This window comes from Dryobates pubescens, chromosome 11, assembly GCF_014839835.1.
Source record: "Dryobates pubescens isolate bDryPub1 chromosome 11, bDryPub1.pri, whole genome shotgun sequence".
In the NCBI taxonomy this organism is placed as follows: domain Eukaryota; kingdom Metazoa; phylum Chordata; class Aves; order Piciformes; family Picidae; genus Dryobates; species Dryobates pubescens.
Genome location: NC_071622.1, coordinates 9599415 through 9620500, shown reverse-complemented (window position 1 = coordinate 9620500; position 21086 = coordinate 9599415). Strand labels below are relative to the sequence as shown.

At 41.2% G+C, this 21086-nt stretch overlaps 1 protein-coding gene across 1 annotated transcript in view; it reads right to left on the bottom strand.

The window, feature by feature from the left end:
* The window catches only part of KIFAP3 (kinesin associated protein 3), a 78810-nt gene that overhangs the window by 7474 nt on the left and 50250 nt on the right, over positions 1–21086 (bottom strand). Inside the window, exons 18-19 of the mRNA XM_054165090.1 lie at positions 17184–17373; positions 12956–13055 (exon numbers count right to left, since the gene is read on the bottom strand). Coding sequence (XP_054021065.1) covers positions 12956–13055; positions 17184–17373 — 290 coding nt within the window. The remainder of the gene's footprint in view (positions 1–12955; positions 13056–17183; positions 17374–21086) is intronic.

Sequence of the window (21086 nt, the reverse complement as noted above, 5' to 3'; positions counted from 1 at the left end):
CCGATCAGGAGACTAGCTAGCAAATGCTGCAGCAACCTCCTTCCCACCACAGGGAGAAGGGTACAAAGAAGCAGGGGGAACTGGTGACATCTGGGCCTTGACCCATCATACAGGCATGAGGAATCAGGCATGGCATGCACCCAAGCATCAGAGGTAGGAAACATTTCTGAATTCCTTCAGCTTCTAAAATTCTCTTCAGGCAAGAGGCCTGGATGACCATTGGAGGTCCCTTCCAACCCAGACCATTCTGTGATTCTATGATTTAGCCAATCCTCAGCAGGTACCAGCTAAGCACCACATTTTAACCAAGGCTCAAAGGCCCATGGGCTCTTTTGGCTTTCTGCTGATACTGACAGCTAAACACTAGATGGGATGCCATTTTTCTAACACCAGTCATGAAAGACTGGAGGGCATCAGGAACTGGCATAAGGCTGGCTGCCTTTTCCCTTGCTTAGAGCCTAGTGATTGAGAAGATGATCCTATGTGCCAGCTACCTCTGGCTTTGCTTCAGTGACCATAAATTTTCTGTCCTTCAGAGTAAGAGCACAAATATGGGTCATGGAGAAACAGCACACAACTGAGAAGCCGTAGAGAAAACAATGTTTCTTTATATAATGGCCTGTAACTGTAGATTCTCCCACTACTGGTAATGACGTTAAACTGCAAACCACAAGTCTCTTAAATTCTGTCTCTTGTGGCCCCAGTTTTTTCTCCCCCTATCTGTGAAGCCTTTTTTTTCCCATGCTTTCTATCCCTCAAGCTCAAGTGGGAGGGGAGCCCTGTGGCAGGGACTGGGACTGTGTTAGCTGTATCAACTACCACACCTCTCTCTCCATGAGCACTGAATATTCACGTTCCTTAAGCAGTAGTACTTTATCTGCTCAGATGATCAAAAACGCCAGAGTCAACCTGTGCAATCATATTACAGCTCCTCTGTGCATCATGATACAGCCTTTATGGATATGATCATGTCTCTCCTTCCATGTGATTCAGCTTTCTTCAGCACATTTAATGACTTAGAGTTTCCAGTTGCTTCTGGAGTTGGTGCCCAGCTGTATCTTGGCACAATGCTGCTGTTTCTGCCATTTAATTATAAACAAATGCAACTCTGACAATTGTGGAAAAATGAGCACTGTGTCTTGTGTGTCAGGCTCCAGCTATGCACCAAGCAATAAGCATGCCAAAATTCACTGGTGGGGAGGCAGCCCTTAAAAAAAATAAATAATTTTAAAAAATATATATTTCCCAGCTGAATAGTAAGCAAGCAATGAACTCAAAACAAATGACCTTGCTTAGCCAAATTCACTAAGAGCCTTGCTTGAAAGCTGTAGAGCTTGCCATCCTAGCTCTGTGAAAGCAGCTTGGGACTTGGGCTCAGTTTCTTGCTCTGCCAGTTACCTGCTGTGTGATCCTGGACAAGCTGCTCTTTTTCTCCATGACCTCAGTTTCCCATTGGAGTATTGAAAGAAAAAACACCCCAGACATTAAAGACAGCAAGGGACAAACTGCAGTAATAAGAAGACTCACACAGACTGACGTAGATAGAAAAGACTTTTGCTTATTCTGTAACACCCCTTAAAGGGGGGAGGGGGGGGGAAAGAGTATTTCTGATGTGCTAGAAAAAGCAACCAATCCAGAATACAGCCAAGGGGCAAAACAGCCGCTCATTAACTCAAGTTGTTTCCTAAAGTCATCTTGCTCCTTTGAAGGGCATCAATCAGGCTAACTCCCCCAACATTCCCTGACCCAGGCTCACACCTCAGGCACATGAATGGGGAGTTTCTCAGCTATTCTCTACAGAATCTGTTAAAAGGTCAAGTGCACAGTCAGAGCTGGAGTGGAAACCAAGAGTTCTGACTTCCCATTATAAGCCTGACGGGAACATCTCCTGTGCAGCTGGCTCAACAACTGGCCAAACCCACTGATTAGATACATCCATTTCTTAAAAACTAATTAGAATTAAAACAAATAAAAAAGCCCTGAAGAGCAGGCAATAAAAAGCAAAACATCCTTTCTTTTCCCCCTCTCCTTGCACAGTCCCAAGTATTTCTGTCATCTCCCTTACTTGAGGAGAACCTTGCCTTAGACCAGTAATATGCCTGGCTTGGGATGGTTTCAAGCATCTCTTTTGCTGTGCTCCAGCAGTATCAGTGTTATGTTGGGCACAGAAGCTTCAGCCAGAGCAGAATAAGATCCTGAAGGGGCAGCTTCATAGAGGTGAGGGGTCTCATTGACTAGATCAGCTCAGGGTCTGGTCCACATCTTTCACCAGCATTCCCATTTCCAGATGGGAAGTGCTTCTTGTTTCTTTTGCTAGGTTACAGAGCAGGGGCACTGTGAAAATCTGCTGGGAGATAAGCACTTCAGGCAGAAATGCAAGTCTTCAGTGCCCTGCATGGAGAAGCTGAAGAGTTGCTGCTTTAAATATTTATACAAGCTTCCCAAGTCCAAGCATGGCCACTCAGCTCTGTGCTTCAATACTAGTGGGGAGAACGGTCCCTCTTGTGCAGAAACAGCCAGAAAAGCCATGCCAACAGGCTACGGGCTGACAGTTGTGCTGTCTCCAGGGCTCAGCACCAAGAACTGGGCAACTCAATGTGGATGATAATCCAGATGCTGAAGGGAAGGAGGGAGGGTCAAAAAAAAAGAAAGAAGTCTGTTCTGCTTTGACTTACAGCTGCGGGCAATAAAAGCTTTCAAAGCCCCTTCTGAAAGTTAACATTACTAGGGGATTTGCAGCGCTCATTGGAGCGCACACAACAAATGCAGGCAGGACAATATTACTGATGAATAAACTTTAAATATTATTTTTTTACCACTGCAGATGATTGTCCAGATCTCAACCACAGGGCTCCAGTGAAATCTCATCAAAATCCACCTCAAATCAGTGATGATTTTAGTGTAAACCAAGAAGGAAGTGAAACTCTGTGTCTGTTACTGCTTTCTGTCTTAGGACTAACACGGGATATATTAGGGAACAAATGAGATACAAATAGAGGCCTGGAACATTTTCTTGGAGAGCTCTACCTTGGAGTACCACTATGATATTAAAAAAAATAAATAAAATTCAACTTTAATTAAGTGACTGAAAAATAAAATATTTCCAGGCCGAGGGCTGGTCAGGGAGCCTCGGGGATAAAAAAAGAGAACTTAAAAGACTCAAAGCCCCGAAGGCAAATAAACTCTAAATTTGTTTGTTGGTTTGTTTGGTTTTTTAAATCTCATGGCTAAAAAAGGTCTAAAGTTTTCCAGAGGGGAGAGAAAAGGGTGGTTCAGCCATCAGACTTGGAAAAGGGTGGTTCAGCCATCAGACTTGAACGCCTGGAGCTGATAAATGCGGATTTGTAGAGTCACACTTTAGAACTGAAACAATTTGACCAAAAAAACACCCACTGGATATGTTAATTGTTATATTAGGGGCTTGTTTGCAGCACACATTCAGTTCAGATAACAGCCCTAAGAAGTAGCCCACTGATACACAGGACTTTGTGGGTTTCATTTTGTGTCCTGTGAGCGTCGCTTATCCACGGCGGTCCAAAACACCCTTCGCTTTATTACGGTTTTAAATCTTTCTTCCAGGTCTGGCTTTGCGACTTGCTTGCCTTGATAAAATAGGTCACTTGAAAAAAGGAAAGCTCAATAAAATGAATTACAAAAGCAACAAGATTAAACTGATTGTGCTGTTTTTGTACAGTGCAGCTGAATTCTGCAAATATGCTGCTGGCTGTGGTTTGGCATTTAACAGCATGCGATCAGTGAGAAGGAGGAAATTTTATTCTCATTAACTGTTGCAGATTTACTGCAGTGAAAAAGGGCTATGTAACCTGAGAAGTGACAGAATGGAAAGATCAAAGCAGCAGTCTGGAAACTAAATAAACCTTCTGGCTACTTCCTGCAAGGAAAATTCACTCTGGCAATGTAAAACAGAGTCCAGTTAAAAACTACTCTCAGTTTTATGAGCTGTCACAGCAGCTTGAGTGGTTTGGACCAGTCAAGTTTAGAACATTATATTTCCTTGTTTTTGTCTCAGATACTTCTGTAAGCAGTTTTATAGTTTCTTTTTCTTTCTTTTTTTTTTTTTCTTTTTAAGAGAAAAATAAAATTCTTTTCTTTTGCTTGAAATGGAGAAGGTCACAGCTAAACTCATTAAAAACAAGCAGGTCTTCATTTGCACATTCCATTCCCCTTTACTACGTTTCAATATTTTACTTTGAGATTTATAAGCAATGTACATTTGCTTTAATAACTCTTCCGCATTCTGTTCACTTATTGTTTAATATAAGTGCAAATCAGTTTACAGAGCCCAGATGGCTTGTAACCAGGGAGCCAGTCCATTCCTAGTAGCACATCTGGAGGGGCTAAGAGCAGCAGACAGAACGTGGGAATTAATTAATGTTGCGTTTCAGAAGAGACGGACCCGGGCTTGGGGGACTTTTTGGTAAGACATTCCAAAGGACTTGAGCTAACTGCTACAGCAGTTTAGTATTCTTTTAAAATGCTTAATAGCCACCTAAACCATGTCAGTTAAATGAGGCCAACTGCAGGTGGAATATAGTAAAATATAAAGCAACTAACAAGAAGAAATTTAAAAGAAGTGACTGCAAGTGAAAGAGGCCCAAGTATCCTGTATTCCAAAAGAGCTGAAGAGCATTAAAACCTCAATGCAAACTCTCCTCCCAAATGACATCTGCAACTTGCTGAAAAAAAATTGCACCTTTAAAATATTCCCAAGCAAGCCATTTCATCTCTCAGCATAGTGGTGTAATTGTTCAGAGCAATTAAACAGCTCTTACAGTCAATGAAAGAAGTGCAACATGATCCTTCATGATGACAGACCACACACCTTGGAGAGGTGGTGTGGTCCAGTCATCGGGGCACTGCAAGAGTCGTCAGGAGAGCACTGCTCTATTCCAGGCTCTGGCACCTGACTCTGGATAAGTAACTTCTCTTCTTGCCTTTGGTTCCCTTCATGTCTTAAGTGTCAGCTCTTTGGAGCAAGAACTGTGTGTTGCACTGTGGAAACTGTGTGTTGGGAGACACAAGGAGAGCTGCTTGGAAGCTCCTCCTGATACAGTCTAAGAACAGAATAATAATAAATAAGCACCCAAGCACATACAAGAAGCTGCTGCGTATGGAATACTTGATATGAAGAATATTGTCCTCATCTTGAATATTCCCAGATTATACATACATAGAATAAACCAGGTTGGAAGAGACCTTCAAGATCATCACGTCCAACCCATCAACCAATCCAGCCCACCTAATCAACTAAACCATGGCACCAATATTATAGGCAGTGATGGGTCCTAATCCTTTAATGGTGCAGTATGCATAGATCTCTAAAACTCTGGGAAAATCTTAGTGCTGAATATGGGTCACAGAGAAAAATTTCCCTCCCCTTGAATAATCAGACTCCTGGTCTTCAAAAACACCACAATAACTGTCCACTTCTAACAGCATAATTTGGTCAAATACATATTAGTGACAACTCAACTGGGTTATAATATGATCAAACTGCAGTATTGGATTTCTGTAAACATGGCTTGGAGAAGACAGTATGAAAAAGTTATAAAGTGACAACTAGAAGAAAACACAACCATTACTTAAAAATCAAGGCATAGGAAAGAGAGAACTCTAGTTCAGTACTGGTACAGAAACAAGTTGTTTTAGGCTAGACACAGAGAAATTCAAGCTCACACTCCAAAGTTCTTAGCAAGAAAGGACTCATGTTCTGGAAGCATCACTCCCACATTTAAGTACTGAAAGGAGAACCACCACAGAGTGAATTTTGATTTAGGCCATGATCCAGGATCTGAAGAAATGAAGTTGAGCCCTTCAATAAGCTTGTCCTAGACTGTGATCAAATTCCTCAAAAGGCAGCAATTCCTGCTTGCTTATTATGATCTTTTGGATGCAAGACCTTAATTCCAAGCATATGTACTGCCTGAATGGGCACTGATGAACAAAAAGAAACTTACCTGCCTGTTTTACAGGACTAGTCAGTAACTGCTGTATGGTCCAAATGAGCTGTGTGCTTTATCTCTGTTACTATCATAAGCCACATCAGAAGTTTAGCGAAATCCTTCTGACAATATCCAGTTTAACTTCTTTAAAACTAAACATGTAGGCAGTTAGGACAACTGAATATGATAAGAGAGATGACTCTGCTACCACTGACAACATTTTTGTGGGATTGAAAAAAACCCCAAACAAAAATAAACCAAGTAAAATAAACCCAAGCCCAACCCAGGAACTTGATTGGTTCTGGGCTTCTCTTTAAGACCTTTTCAAATTCGTTTCAGTGGGATTTACAATTTGCTAATACTGATGTGTGATAAACTAATAAAACCTGCCTACAAGGTTATAGGCCCAATTTACTAATAAAACCTAATTCAATTCTCTTGGGAAATGCAAATTAAATAGTGTCCAAATGGTAAAAGCTGAGTACAACACTCCTAGACACACTGCAAAGGCAAAAAGGCAAAGAAAAAAGAGGGGGGGGGGGGGGGAATTTCTTGGTTTTATTTTTAAAACAAAACTTAAGGAAGGAGAAGCAAAAATAATGCCCAGAACTGTAAGAAATATCACTGCAGTACAATGCTTGGAAGTAGAATCACATCCTAATGGCTATTTCCACCATACTAGCTTTTCTTTCTGTTAATTAAAATATTTTACACTCACGACCATGTCCACCTCTGAGACAGGAAAGCATGATTGCCTCTCTTCAAAGGATGAGGAAAGAGATGTGGATACTTTCAATTCTGCCGTAGCAAAGACCCCAGATGACAACAGGATTTTTATCTAAGCTAATCCTTCCCATTACCACGAAACAAAGTTTCTCCTGCTACTGATGGCTGTGAAGGTTGCCTGAGGCAGCCCACTTTTACATCTGCTAAGGTATTAGTTTTTCACCTTCAGAGATGGCATTTAGCTGCTGAAGGCTGGGAAGGGAATGTCCAAACTTATAAATAAACTGTGTGCTATTACTGAAAATCCAACATGGATGAGAAATATTCCACAGCAGAGTCAGCAGCTCCTTTAGTCCTCTCCTTAGGAAAGAAGGTTCTTTTTATCACCAGTATACCCTGTAGAACTTAGATTTGAAAGCAAGGAAGTGATGAAATCTCAACTTCAATGCTTGAGAAGTCCAGCTTGTGACTGCTTTTAGCAAATCTAATTGAAGATAAGGATGTACATGGAAGATGCCTGTAAATGCTGATGCAGGATATAAATTACAGGGACAAGCATTTAAAAACATATTGATAAACATTCACAAAGTGAGCATTTGCCAGCATCTGATGCAATTCCTGTACCTGGCCAGAACAGTTGCTACTCAGCTGTGACGCACAGCTGGGACTTCACACCACACTGTAAGAGTCAACGTGAATAGAAGGCAACAGACCTAGGTCCTTCCTCCATGGAAACTCACATCTGATTTTCATCAGGGTACCCAAGCAGAAAAGCCTGTGGATTTGACTACTCTTGACATTCAGGGTGGACTTTTAGCACATGGGTAGCTTAGCTAGAGAGAGGTTAAGTCACAGTAACAGTCTTCCCCCAGCTCCCACCAGGACTTACAGCCATGTATTCAGTCACTGAAGCCCACATCACCACAGCTTCCATCAACTGAAGACGCAACAGCTTGGTTATGCACGCCTGTACTTGCCAACAGACACAGCTTAACTGAAGTCAACACAGAGCAGCCTGCAAGGTTCTGGCTCCACATACTTAGATCACAAAATATCACAATGACCTGCCATGGCAAGAGAAGAAATGCAGCTACAGTCTTAGGCTGTAAATCCAGGCAAGGGAAAAGATGTTCCACCAAGGACAGAGACAGTCAGTCACCCCATAAAACTGGTTTTGTTTGACATGCCAAACCTCACTGCTTCCTGGGAAGAAGCTTCAATCAGATCTCTGTTGAGAGGAGATGGGAGTGCACATGCTGGGAGCAGCACACGCCCAGGAACGCCTTGTCTCAGGGAAAATGAAGATTGGGCAATGCTCTGCTACATTTTATAATGAGGTTAGTGGGTTCTGTACTGCAGAAAACCTCCTTAGGAAGGAAAAAAGCTTTGGCTTGCTCCAGCATTCCTAAGTATTAATCTTTCAAAAGCTACAGAGAGAATTTGTGAACCCTGATGAAGATATTAACAAAAAAATTGGCTTTTGCACCTCAAGTTTATGCTGAATGTAGTTATACCTGGGACAGTTTAAAAAGTGGTCTGTTCCCCAAAGGGTATGAAAAATACTGCGGACAGCTCTTTCACAAAATATTTAGCTGTTGCTATTATGTTTGTGTCTTATAGTAATTGGTGGCTAGAAAGTGATTAAAATTTGATAAATGGCCATAGATTCTTGGAGATGTCTTTCAGCTGGTCTTTATCCCTCACAGCTCAGACACTAAGCTGTCATCACATTAGCCAAAGGTGGGGGATTTTTTTTTGTTTGCTACAGTCATGAAACGTTCACTCTGTATTAAAAGTTATCAGAACCAGAAGCTTTGAATACACATTTTAATAACAGATGAAAATTTCAAATCTGTGCCTAATGCCCATCTGCTTCTGAAAGACAGTAAGATGATTCAAAGCTGGTAATCTAATCACAAAAGGCTTTTCCTAGTCAATGAAAAAAACCTGGATACAAGCTGTCAAAACAGCCTCCTCAGCCACACGTTTTCTGCTGAATGGAAAACATACCTTACAATCTGTTTGTGTTCTGCTCCAAACCGTTGAGGAAAACAAGAGATGCTGTTTATGTATTTTATCACTGCTTCTGTGCACATTACATTCTGAAGTAATTCTATTTATAGACATCATACTCAACAGCACAATGCCAGTAAGAATATAGTTCAGAAATAAGAGCTGCAAACACTAAAGCTGCAAAATGCACAAGATACATTAATAGAAACAAAGCATTTTTAATTCTAACAATGCCTTGAGTCCCTAAAGTGATGGTGGCAGGATAAGAAAAATGGCAGGTTGCCAGGTCTTCATTATGTGCTGCTGCTCCTTCGTGCTGACCATCAACAGAAACAACAATCATTCCTGCTTGCTTTGGGATATACCCAGAACAGCAAGCATGCAAGAGATCCACAAACTGAATTTAGGGCTAGATACTCTTAAATTCCCTTCAAAGTGGTTCTGTACTTTATGATGAAAGAACTGATCGTGCATTCTCAACTCTTAGCAGTAGTCAGCACTCCAGGTTTCAAAGGATGCCCAAGAAACCCTGGGAAGGAAAGGCCATGTCTTTGAAAAATGCAGCCCCTAAGATACTCCACCTAATACACCAGATCTGTAGATGCTCTTACTCCTAATACTATTACTTCATATTTCTCTCAGAAAATTATGGAGGGAAAAAACCCTATGTGCTAAACCACTAAGTGCAGGTGTCTATAAACAGCTTAAGTTTTCAAAACTCCTGGTTTAATCTCGAGCTGGAAAAAGGACTTTCCCACCCACCTAAGACTGTGCAGCAGGTCTAGGTATGTAAGTCCCATGTCTCCTGGGACAGGGACTCGACAGAAGATGGTTGTAATTTTCCTGCTGGGCTACAGGGAGGTCAACCACTTCAACTGCACATCTGGATACAGCTGCTTCTCCAAGTCTCCTGAATTTTCCCAACTGCAACATGGAACTGCAATGGCAGATGCTGCCCCTGACCTCTGCTAGAACTAGCATCCTGCAGACAGGGAAGCACATGGATTTCACTGCCTGCTCAATGTAACTGGTATAACAATCTGATGCACGGCAGCTGCTGTGTGTTGAGTTCCTTTGCACCAGTACTACTAAACATTGCTAACAGTGAATATCTGCAAGGCCACTTGAATTTGGTTGTGGTTCTTGAAAACCAGTCCTCACAGACCCCATTTCTTTACCTCCAAAAAAATGAGCTGGCAATCAGAATACAATTAAGCCCTGGTAACGCACTGGGGGCACCAACACTAGTTGGTTAGTTCAGCACTAGCTCAGCAGCTCAGTGATGTGCAGGCACTAAAATGGTCTTTCTGGCTACCTTGATATGCTTTCCTGTAGGTAATGGGAAATTCTGATCCAGTCTGAGCACGTTGCAAGGATAGGAAATCACCTCAGAGAAATTAAAGAGGTAACATATCCTAAACCTTCCTCATAGGAATGCAGAAAGGAGAAGGAAGGAGTAGATTATTCAAAGTTGAGTAGCAAGAAGTTGCTTATGGTTGCCACCTACCTCAAATTTCACAGGGTGGTCTCAAATGAAGGAAAAGACTCCCTCAGAACTCACCCCATTGCTTAGCAAAAAACTATTTCTGTTACAGAATTAGAAAGCCTAATGGAAAAGGCCAAGACCAGAAGACACAGGCACAAGAAGTGTGTCACAGAAAAAGTGTAATGAATGAAAAGACCAAAAGTATGCTTCTACTCATTAAGAGCCCATCTCTCTTTGAACTCACAAATCACATTACTATTAACTGGCTTGCCAGTTGTCTATGCAAATCATAACCCAGCTTGCTTTAAAGAAAATATATAAATCTGAAAGCATTTTCAAAAATTAATAATAGAAAATTGAACCATTTTTTATAACAAAAATCTTGATTTATTAAAAGCTGGAGCTGGTTAAAAATAAATCCTTGACATAAGGTTCTTGTTAGCTTTAAACTGCAAGCATAAAAATACCCTAGAATTATGTTTTGGTATGGATGAAATGTACACTATATAACACATAAAAAGAGCCTTGACTTGCTGCTATTATTTTTAATTAGGCTCTCTAGCACGTATGGTTTTACCTTCCAACACCAATTCAGATTGGGGAAAAGGGAGGGTCTGACTCTCCAAACTCATGGGACTGGCAATTCCATGGCTCATGCCTCGGAGCACTAATGCATTTTACATTAGCTCTAAGCATCAGGAAATCCTGGCTCCTGGCGCCAAGAAGTTCAAAACAGTAATGACACACATCTGAAAACTGGGATTCGCTGCTCGACTGCCAGTATCTATTCTATCAAACAATTCAGCCCCACTCTGTTACAAATAGGACAAAACATTTGCAGCAGCTCACACTGTTTCCAATTAGACTCTGTGTCTGGACTGCAGATAAAATCCATGGAGCAATCATATTGCAAAAAGTCTTCCTAGAAAACAGAATTCTACTGAGAAACAGGAATATTTACAGAGGCCATCAGCAATGGGCAACTGCAGAGTTTGTCATTAGCCAAATGGCAGTTCTTCTGTTTTCCTTCTTGAGGTGAGCCTCCAAAATGCCTTGAACTATTACAAGAGAATTCTACACATACTTTATTTAACTAGGTATACGCCAGATGTATTTTGCTACTTATTTTAGTTGGAATCCAATCAGATTTAAAAGCAGTTTACTAATGTAGCTCCCTGATAAGGGACTGAAATTTGAGGTTGAGTGATCTACTTTAACTTTTACCCCAGCACACTCAAGAATTTCCCTCCCCCTCCCCCAGTTGAAAGCTTTCTGGCAAAACAAGAGCATCTTGACTGAGGCTATATCTAAGTTTACTGTAAATAAAGGAGTCTGCAAGCTTCACCCTATACACCTTTCCTCTGACCTCCAGCAGGCCATGAAGACTGTTGGGACATACAATGTTTGGGTTAATACAGAAATCTGTCATCTCCTGAGTTGCCTTATTTTAAAAGCTGAAGACAGTAAGTCACACAGTAAGATTCCAAGAGTAGCATATAAGGAAACTGAAGGAAGTATCAGCCACCACCTGCATGCTCCAAAACAAAGGTTGTGCATTTGGAAACAATCAGTGCCAGTATCACCTGCTCAAACACAGGCTCTGTGCAAAGCATTACACACTAGTCTGAACTTGGTCCTTACTGAGTATAATATTTCCTTTTTTTCAAGGGGGTCCACCTCAAGCCCTACTTTTTTTCCTTGATCAGGGTATTTTAGTTGTTTCAATTTGCTCTCTAAAATGTCAGCACTATTCCACCCTTGCTAAATGTTCAGCTTTCTGGTGCATTGCAGGTAGAATAATCCAACAAGTCTAACTGTCCACTGCCCTTTAACAATTACAAGAAGTCAAAGTAAGGGAGCAAATACTGGTTTTGCTTCAGCTGCATGTATTATGAATTACTGATATTTTACAAATAGTGACTAAAGTTGTGAAAATAGCATTATTCCTTTAGAAAGAAACAAGTTCCACATATGAGCTGGGCATGTCCAGATAGTATCCTGTTAAAGTGAATTCTGCACCTTGTTTGCAGTATTTCCTGCTAATGACTACACATAATTTGTGTTCTACAACAGGCATTTCCTAAACACTGTAAGATCCATGAAGATTTCATTCTTCGAAATGAGTCTTTTCTATTCTGAACTCGTGGGAGATCTTTACTCAGAAATTCAAACTGGAACAGCTGGCTAACACTCAGAGGAGAGGTTACTGACCAGAGGGGGAATTCAGAGAAACATCTCCCAAAAGTCAAGCCAACATCTTTTGCTCATCTGGCAGGTTTTCTAAGTGCCATCAGTAATCTAGCTGAACATACCTTGGGAAGGCTTGGGTTAAGGGAAGGAAAAAATCCAAACAAAACAGAAACAACCAAAACCCAAACCCACAGAAACAGTTTTGGCAGCTGAGAATTTTATTTTTAATAATTTAAGAATATTGGAAACTAAAGCCTTTTTAGGTAATCAGCTGCACAAGCCTCTCTTTAGGTATTTTCCAAGAGCTGTGTCTGAACAGCATTTGAGTAATCTGCATGATGTGTTGTTAGCCCTGTGTTTTAGTTTAACTTCTCTATTCTACAGCCTTTGGGAAGCTTTGATGTTTCTTTTAACATGTGTGTTACAATACATGACCTTCAAAAGACAGACTAGAATTCTTTTCCAGTATAAACCATTCCAACAGCAGTGAGGGCAAAAGCTACTGAAAGACACCCATGAAGCCCTATAAGGAAACTGGATGGATTTTATGTTGCTTTACAAACAAACAGCAATTCACCTGCTAGAGAAGGGATGCTGCCCAACGAGGTCTCCGTTCTGAAGGTGGTAGTCACCAAAGAAATCCGGACTGACTGCTCCATCAGGGGCTATGAGGCCATCTATAAAAAGAAGAAAGATACAGTGACTGTATGAAGGAGCATGACTTCAGGGCAGGTGGGCAACACAACCTGGGCTGGTCTCTCTTACAAATTCATTAGCAACTTGCACTGCTTCTGGGAGGAATGTCAAGCAACAGCAATACTGGAAAACAGCAATCTGAATGACAAAAAAACACCTTACTGGGACTCCAAGGAGCTCAGCCTACTGGTCTGAAACAAGCTCCACCTAAGAAATATTCTCTTACCCCTTCTTCTTCAGGCCTGTAAAGGTTACATCAAGACCCATATTGTCTGCCCCTTCATGAAGGAAAGCCCAGAGAAAAAGTAATGAGAAGAGTCAAACATTAATATAGGCCAGCAGCATACAAGTAGAAAAGCAGCAAAAGCTCTTAATTGTTCCGACTCTACCCTTCATCAATCACTCTCACAAAACAGGTTAAGACAGACAGGAAAGCAACTTCAAACTTATTTCACATCCTCCATATTTTAATGTCTTCCAGCTACTTCCCAAAAAATTGATCTTGTCACATCATCTCAAGAACATAGGTTACAGTTTTCCTTTGCTTATTAGAAGTTATTAATTATTACTGGCATATGAAGCTGCAGGCACTTGTAGAGCCAGTATTATTCCTTACAGCTTTCACAACCTCTGCTTGCTTTATAAGGAAGGGAAGAAAACCAGAGGCTAACATTTCCCTTCTGTTACATCAGTGTAAATCCAGAGTGCCTTTGAAGTAAAGTCAGTGAACTGACCCCAGATGAATGAGAGCCCAGCTTAACTCTATCCTGTCCCCATTCACAAAACACGTTTCTTGTTAATATTAAGGGCACAGTTCTTGTTTGGGAACTACTTAGGCTGTAATCAGACAAAATGAGCTATTTCATTAAAACAGATCCTACATCAGTTTGACTCCTTTACTTCAGGAAAACAATCACAGCCTTCCAGTGCAGAAATCATCCCAATAAAACCAGGGCAGAAACAGGTACACGCAGGCTGATACTTTAATAGTTTAACAGAGAAGAGAGAGAGATTCCTAATGACCAGGAAGTTACAAATGCCATTCCACTTTAAAGAAAGAGAGATAAGATCCAAGGAGTCACAGGCCACTTGGCTTAACCTCTGTGGTTTCAAAACTACTAAAACTGCCTGTGCAGGAAGCAGTGGAAAGTTACTTACAGACACAAGGGCTTAGAGATGACGACTCAAGCATTCAAACAAATCTCCCTGTGCTTTATGAATTTACCTGATGTTTTTTGAAGATAATATAGTGACAAATGATAAAAGGAATAGAATTGACACATTTAAATTTCTAGCAGACATTTGATGAGGTGCTACAGAGATTCAGTTAGAAGATAATACCTCATGGGAAAGTGACTGAATGCAACCCAACAGACTGTAAATGAAAAATGCTAGCCATGATCGGATGACATTTTAGCAGCGTAAGACGTACATGGCTATATTCTAATTGCACACATGTGCACACAGTATGTGAAAGAGTACTACTTGACAGGCAAGTAACGTGGCACAGCTCAATATTGCCGTCTTTCAGCAAGTTCAGCCAGACATGAGTGCCCTGTGCTATCCTGTGGCTGTCAAATGACCAAAGAAGAGGAAGGAAAGTTGGGATGGCCATAAACAACACTTAGGGCACATTTTCCTGTCTCACCACCTAGTCTGTGTTTTTCACAGAAGAGAAACAAGGGGGAACATTAGCACTTTCAGACCTGCAGCACTTCAGATCAAAAAGAATCAGTTACAGTGACAATGTATTTTAAACAGTCAGGTTGGGTTAAAACTTATTTGAAAGCAGAGAGGCTTCAAAATAACATCTCTCTTTATACTGATGGAGCAAGCACTACATTTTAACTCTGAGGCTAGAGCTACCACTACTTAAAGTGTCTTCAATCAAGAGTGTTAACATTCAAACCATAACACTCAGAGTTATGGCTCACATGAATTTATAGGAAAATGAAAGCACATGGAGAGCATCAGCTGCAGATGATATGATTGCACAGTTAAAGGACATCTGTTGCTACGTACATTTCAACATAAGTTAGGGTTATGTACTTTCAGAGCAAGAGAGACACCCAGCTCACGGAAGTAGCTTCAGAGATTTCACCGAGTTTTTCCATGTAGGTTTAAATCGCTAAGCAAGAGAAATGTTGAATTACCATTGCAATAAGGAACTCATCTTGCCATCAGTGAACTCAAGCACTGTTATGGATGAGGGGGAGCTTGTGTTAAGCATCAGCCATCAGTCACTTCTAAATGTATCAAATTAAAATACAAGTATTTCATTTCTGACTGCATGAAGATTTGTATTTTTTTGGCTTAGTAATGCTCTGTTCTTCAGAAACCCAAATGCCTTCTCCAACTGGTACAATAACCTGTGGCTTTTTCAAAGGCACATTATGTCTCCTCTGGCCATATCTCAAAAGTATAAATCTAGCAGACTTCAGAAGCACACCATTACTGGCACTTGTCAGAAGGAATCTGAGAAGTGAATCTGTATTTTGAATATAATCACCTATTCTTATACCTCTAAAAACAAAAGCACTTTTCAAACATCTGCAGAACGTATCACTGGAAACCTGCCTCTCCTTCCCAGTCAAATATCAATTCCAACACAAAAATCTTTGCTCAAGTAACATTATGCCTGGAACATAAATGATTAAAATCCAGGAAGTGCAGTGTTACTGGTGCAACTCCATCTCTAAGCTCACACTATTAAGGAAAAGAAATGGCCCTATGAAACAAGCAGAAGTTTATTAGCAACACCTGTAAAGGGGAGACTGCAACAGGAATGCTGGCACATCTTTAACTGAGGAAGCCCAAAGGAGACTTGAAGTAACAAAAGACCCAGGTCCCATACAACCCAGGGCTCACGCTAACCGTGTAGGTCTAGCAGAGCAAGATAAAGGCCCACAATTCAAAAGGGAAAGCATCCCTCAAAAGGGAAGTTGCTGTGGCTGACTCATGTAATCAAAAGCATACTTAATTTCTGATAGCCTTCAAGAATAATTTTTGAGATGCTCCTAAAATCTTGCCCAATTATTTTCCCACAGTAACTACAAGTAAAGCTGATGGGTTTTAGTGGGTCTGTTTTTCTTATTACCATTCCTGCAAATTCATCCAGAGTCAGAGTTTTGTGACTCATGCTTCATAGCAAAGGACTGGACTCTTATGTGGAAAATAAAAAAAAGAGGACATTGTCTCAAGCCCAGTAATTAAAATAAATAATAATAATTAAAAAAAAATAATAATCCTATGTGCACACAGTCATCCAAGACTTTGAAAAAGCATATAAACCACAAGCCTGAGAGCATATCCCAACTCCTAGTTATGAAATGTTACAAAGGCATTTATCCAATGGACAAATCATTTCATCACTGTCTCCTGCAGTTTTCTGAACCCTTCTCTGAAACAGCTGGCAATACTGAACTACATACATTAGTGCCTTACTCCAGTATGGCAACTTCTGTTTGCTTAGTAACTGCAAAATCTTTATGGAAGAAGAGAGACAGAGCAGATTCCACTTGAGATCCCCCAGAACTGTGCCACTTTGCACTATTAATGGGATTAAGCCCAATGATGAGACATCTCTAACTCTTAACACCTTTTCTAAAGGAACAAAAGAAAATCTTAAATAAGAACATAAAATCATAAAGGTTGGGAAAGACCTCTAAGATCATCAAGTCCAACTGACTCTACTTGAGAATAATTTTGCTGTTGTTTTGTTTGGTTTTTTTTAACTAGCTTTCTCAACTTGTCAAGTATGTAAGTCGTCTTTAATTTGAGGAACTGAAAAAAACCAAGGTACTTACTCAAGAGATTCATATGCTCCCCTAGATATATGACAGTAAAAATCACACAAATAGATTAGCTGATAGTCACAGAATGATGGTTGTGCAGGTCCCTGATGCTTCAGAAGATCATGGATATACAGTACTCAATCCACCATTAATACTCTAACAAGGACAAGCATTGGTGGTGCTTCCAGTGACACAAAAGGGTAACTGTCTCACTGGTTTGAGTAAGTGGATCCTCACTACAGCCCCAGGCCAAGCTCCTGTTACAACCTCAGATGATGCAATCCCAGTCCTGAATTGTACTACGTGCTGCCTTACCTGCATTGTAGTAGAGGTCAGGTCTTTCCAGAATATCCCCTTCATGGATGTAGGGCTCAATAGGTTCATCACCATACAGATACTGCTCACTGTCATCCATCTGCCGACTGCCCACCATATCCAGCCACTGAGAGTTGTGCCACCGAAACTTCTCACTCTGGATTTTTTTAGCCCATTCCTTATCATATTCCTGTTAAAAACCACCAGGCAATACTTTATGATGAGCTACAAACAAAGTTGTTTGCTTTAACAGGAAATGGCACTGGAATTTAATGTCAGTGAAAGGTGCAAGTCTCAGAGCTCAGCGACTTGGAATCAGAGCGCTTTAGGCAAACAAAGGAACAATTTTGCAAGCACTAGGCATTACTCTGCTCTTCTACATGCAGCAGTACAATCTTCCCTTCATGGTTTGTAACTTCACACCATCCAGAAAAAATTCCTGCTTTGAGCAGGGATGTTCCATCACCACAGTCTCCTCATTTGGTTTATCAAGAGCAGTCAATTACTGTAATTTCAGTAATTAATTACTGAGACTTGCCAAATGCCCTGTACATTCTCATTCAATGGACATTCACTAGGACAACTGGTTAGTAGAAAGTTCAACAGAAGGAAAAAAAAAGGTTGTGATAAAACCACTAAATCTTTGTTTCATGAGCTTCAGTAAGAACTCTGGATTTAATTTTCAACTTCTTGTTAAGTACTCTAATGGCTTTTTTTAAATTATAATGGCTTCCTACACATACCATTGAACACCCACAATGATGTTCAAAAGGTTACACAATGTTTGTCATAAAGAGGATATGAAAATCCAAGATACAAAACCAAAATCCAAGAGGAACTTCTCCAGAAGGCTGAGGAAACAAGCATCTAGCTTCTAGTCACCATGGAAACAAAATAGCAGCATGAAATTTCCACCTGGATCACAGCCTAATTGCACTCAAGTGAGGTGATATTCAATACAGAGAAGCAGCATAAAAAAGTGCCATACCTATGGTCACTGCAATCAGTTGTTTAGAAGCATTTTCTAAACAGACCAGATGTGGTCGTTTGAGGCTGTGCCTTTAAGAACAAACACTGCTGGAACACACTGGCTAATGTTTTTGGTACTAGAACCAAAACATTCTGATATTCTAAACGAATTTCATTGGTTGATAAACAAAAATTCAGCTTTAGATTGTGAAGCGGTTGGAAAATTTTTTCCTCAGTTCTGTTCGGTTTGGGAGTTGGGGGAGTTTGGTGTTTCAGCCTGTTCTCCCTGCCTGCTTCTTCTGCGAACTGCTGGACTTGGCCTTCAGATAAGCAAACACTAATCCTGCATGGGCTTTTGAAGCTTGCTAACAACTCTTTTCCTTAGTAACTTGCCTTTCTCTCTCTCTAACCCCTTTTTGGGGAAAAAGGGAGGTAAGGGGGGGAGAGAGGGGGTTCCAAAGAGGGGATCCCTCCCTGAGGGAGGGATTTTTGTTGTGTTATTTGTCTTTGCTGTGTATTTCTGTGTATATATATTGTAAATACCTGTATATATTGTGTTATATATAACCTGCTTTCCATATATGCTTGTAAATATATAGCTTTTGCTCTTCGACTGAGTTAGCTGTGGTTTCTTACTCTGTGGAGGAGGGAGAGCTAAGCCCTCTCTCAACCCACCACATTTATTGGCGCCCAACGTGGGGCTTGCTGACAAATTAGTTTGATTTATTGCTTGCTTAAGTCGAACGAGCAAACATGAAGGTGTTTTGGCTTTTTGAGCGTCTGTTCTTCTCGGTCTTTGGTGTATTGATCTACAAGTATTGCCTGGGTATGATTATCGATAAGATAGGTAAATATATAATGCAAAAATTATATTTGTGGTTTAAGTACAAGATTCGGCTTCTGTATGATCAGTGCCTGGAATTCTTTTATGTTAAAAAGTACAGGAATGTTACATCTAGCACACTCCCTATTGAGATAAAAGAGTTTAAGATTCCGCTCGGTGAAAGGGTAATTTTAAGTGATGGCTGGGATCCAAAGCTGATTTTCTTGATGTGTGTAGTCCTGCTGATGATGATAATTAATGTGTATTTGTTGGTAGCACTGTACCGGGAGAAAAAAGTGTCCAAGGCATGTTTTGTTATAAAACGGAGGGTTAAGAGACGAAAACGCCACCCTAGCTCTGTTTCAGGAACATCCAGTGAGGATGATAATGGAGAATCTGTGTCAGTTAAAGATAAAGCTAAAAAGTCAATCGGCAAGGCAGCTCTGAATAGCACTGCTAATGATTCTGGCAAGCAGCCAGGGGCTGCAGTTGCCCCAAACATGGCGGCTCCTGTGTCCCAGGCAGCCACCATTAACGAGGCAAAGTCATTTCCTCCTTCTTCCATGGCAGGAGCGGAAGCGTCCTCCAAAGCAGCTAATCTGTCTCAAAGCTTATCAGCTTCTGATAATAAGGCAGCTGGAAACCCAAACACAGCTCCAGTAAAGCAAGTAGCAGTTTTAACAACAAGGAAGGGTAAGACTAAAGCTGATTCAGGAGCTGACGGGGATGCACAGCAGGGTTCTTCTGCTGGGGAGGAAGAGAAAATCTGTCTTAAAAATATAGCTGAGTTATTGAGATCATCAGAGGATCGAGATGCATCTCTTGGTAGGACAGCAGCTAGTGGTGGTGCTTCTCAGCTTAAAGGGATCTTTGAGAGGTTGTTGGGACCACAAGTTGAGGAACAGGAGGCAGAGGAGCAAGAACAAGATGACATAACCGACTGCTCTTCACCCCGGGAGGAGCTTAGAAATGTGAGAAAAGACTATCTCAGAGCAGATAAGGAGCCAGTTCTCGCTTGGCTTGGTAGATGTTATGATACAGGTGCTCCAGCTCTAATGGTTGGAGACAAGTCAGCAGCCCAGCTAGGAACTCTCTCAAAGGATAATGGAATAGATAGACATCTAGGCAAGGCTCTCGGTAAGGTTAATCTGTGGATACGCCTTCTAATGGCGGTTCTCATGAGATACCCTTCCCGAGATGATCTTCCATGGAATCCTAAGCCCTGGACTACCATAGATGAGGGAATCAAGCGTCTGAGAGAATTTGCTGTTAGAGAGGTACTCTATGGTGAACATGAATCTCTGAATCCTGATGATGTTCCTGTAGGAAATGGTCTTGCTAAAAAGCTCATCAAGCTTGCTCCTTCTAATTATGCAAACATTCTGGCAAGCAGAATTGTAGCAAGAAATTATGGTGGAGCTCCTCTTACGGTTGGCCAATTCACTGATCAATTGAGACAATTGGATGATAGCATGACACGTGTTTCTTTGGTTTCAGCCATTGAAACTCTGTCTGGAAAACTGGAGAATTGCATGAAAGAGCTGAAGGATGAATTTAAAAACACCATCTCCCAATTGGCACAAAGAGATGATTCCAATTCTTCCTCCAGGTGGGTACAGGTTTCATCTGTGAGGAATAGACATCCTCCAAGGAGGTCATTCCAAAACAGATCAAACCAAAACAGACCACCAAGGCAGTCACGTAGGACTATTTGGATTACCCTGCGTGATCAGTTTGGTGAGAACATGAACAGGTGGGATGGTCAACCAACTTCTAATCTTTTCAGGAGACTGAGAGAACTGCAAAGTGGCAGAACCCGAGGTAGCAATACCAGAAGGGTAGCTGTTACTTCTACAGTTCCCCAGGACAACTCTAGTAGCTCCAACAGTGGCTCCAGTTCTAACACTGCACAGTGTGCTCGTTGCACCTGTGGACATGTTCCCCATAACTAGGGGTGCCCTGCCTCCCGCCAGGGGGAGGAGAGGGGTAATACAGATAACAGAATCTATTGGGATGTGTACATCCAGTGGCCTGGCACTTCACACTTTCAGAAGTACAGGGCCTTGGTTGACACAGGAGCTCAGTGCACCATATTGCCATCAAATTATCAG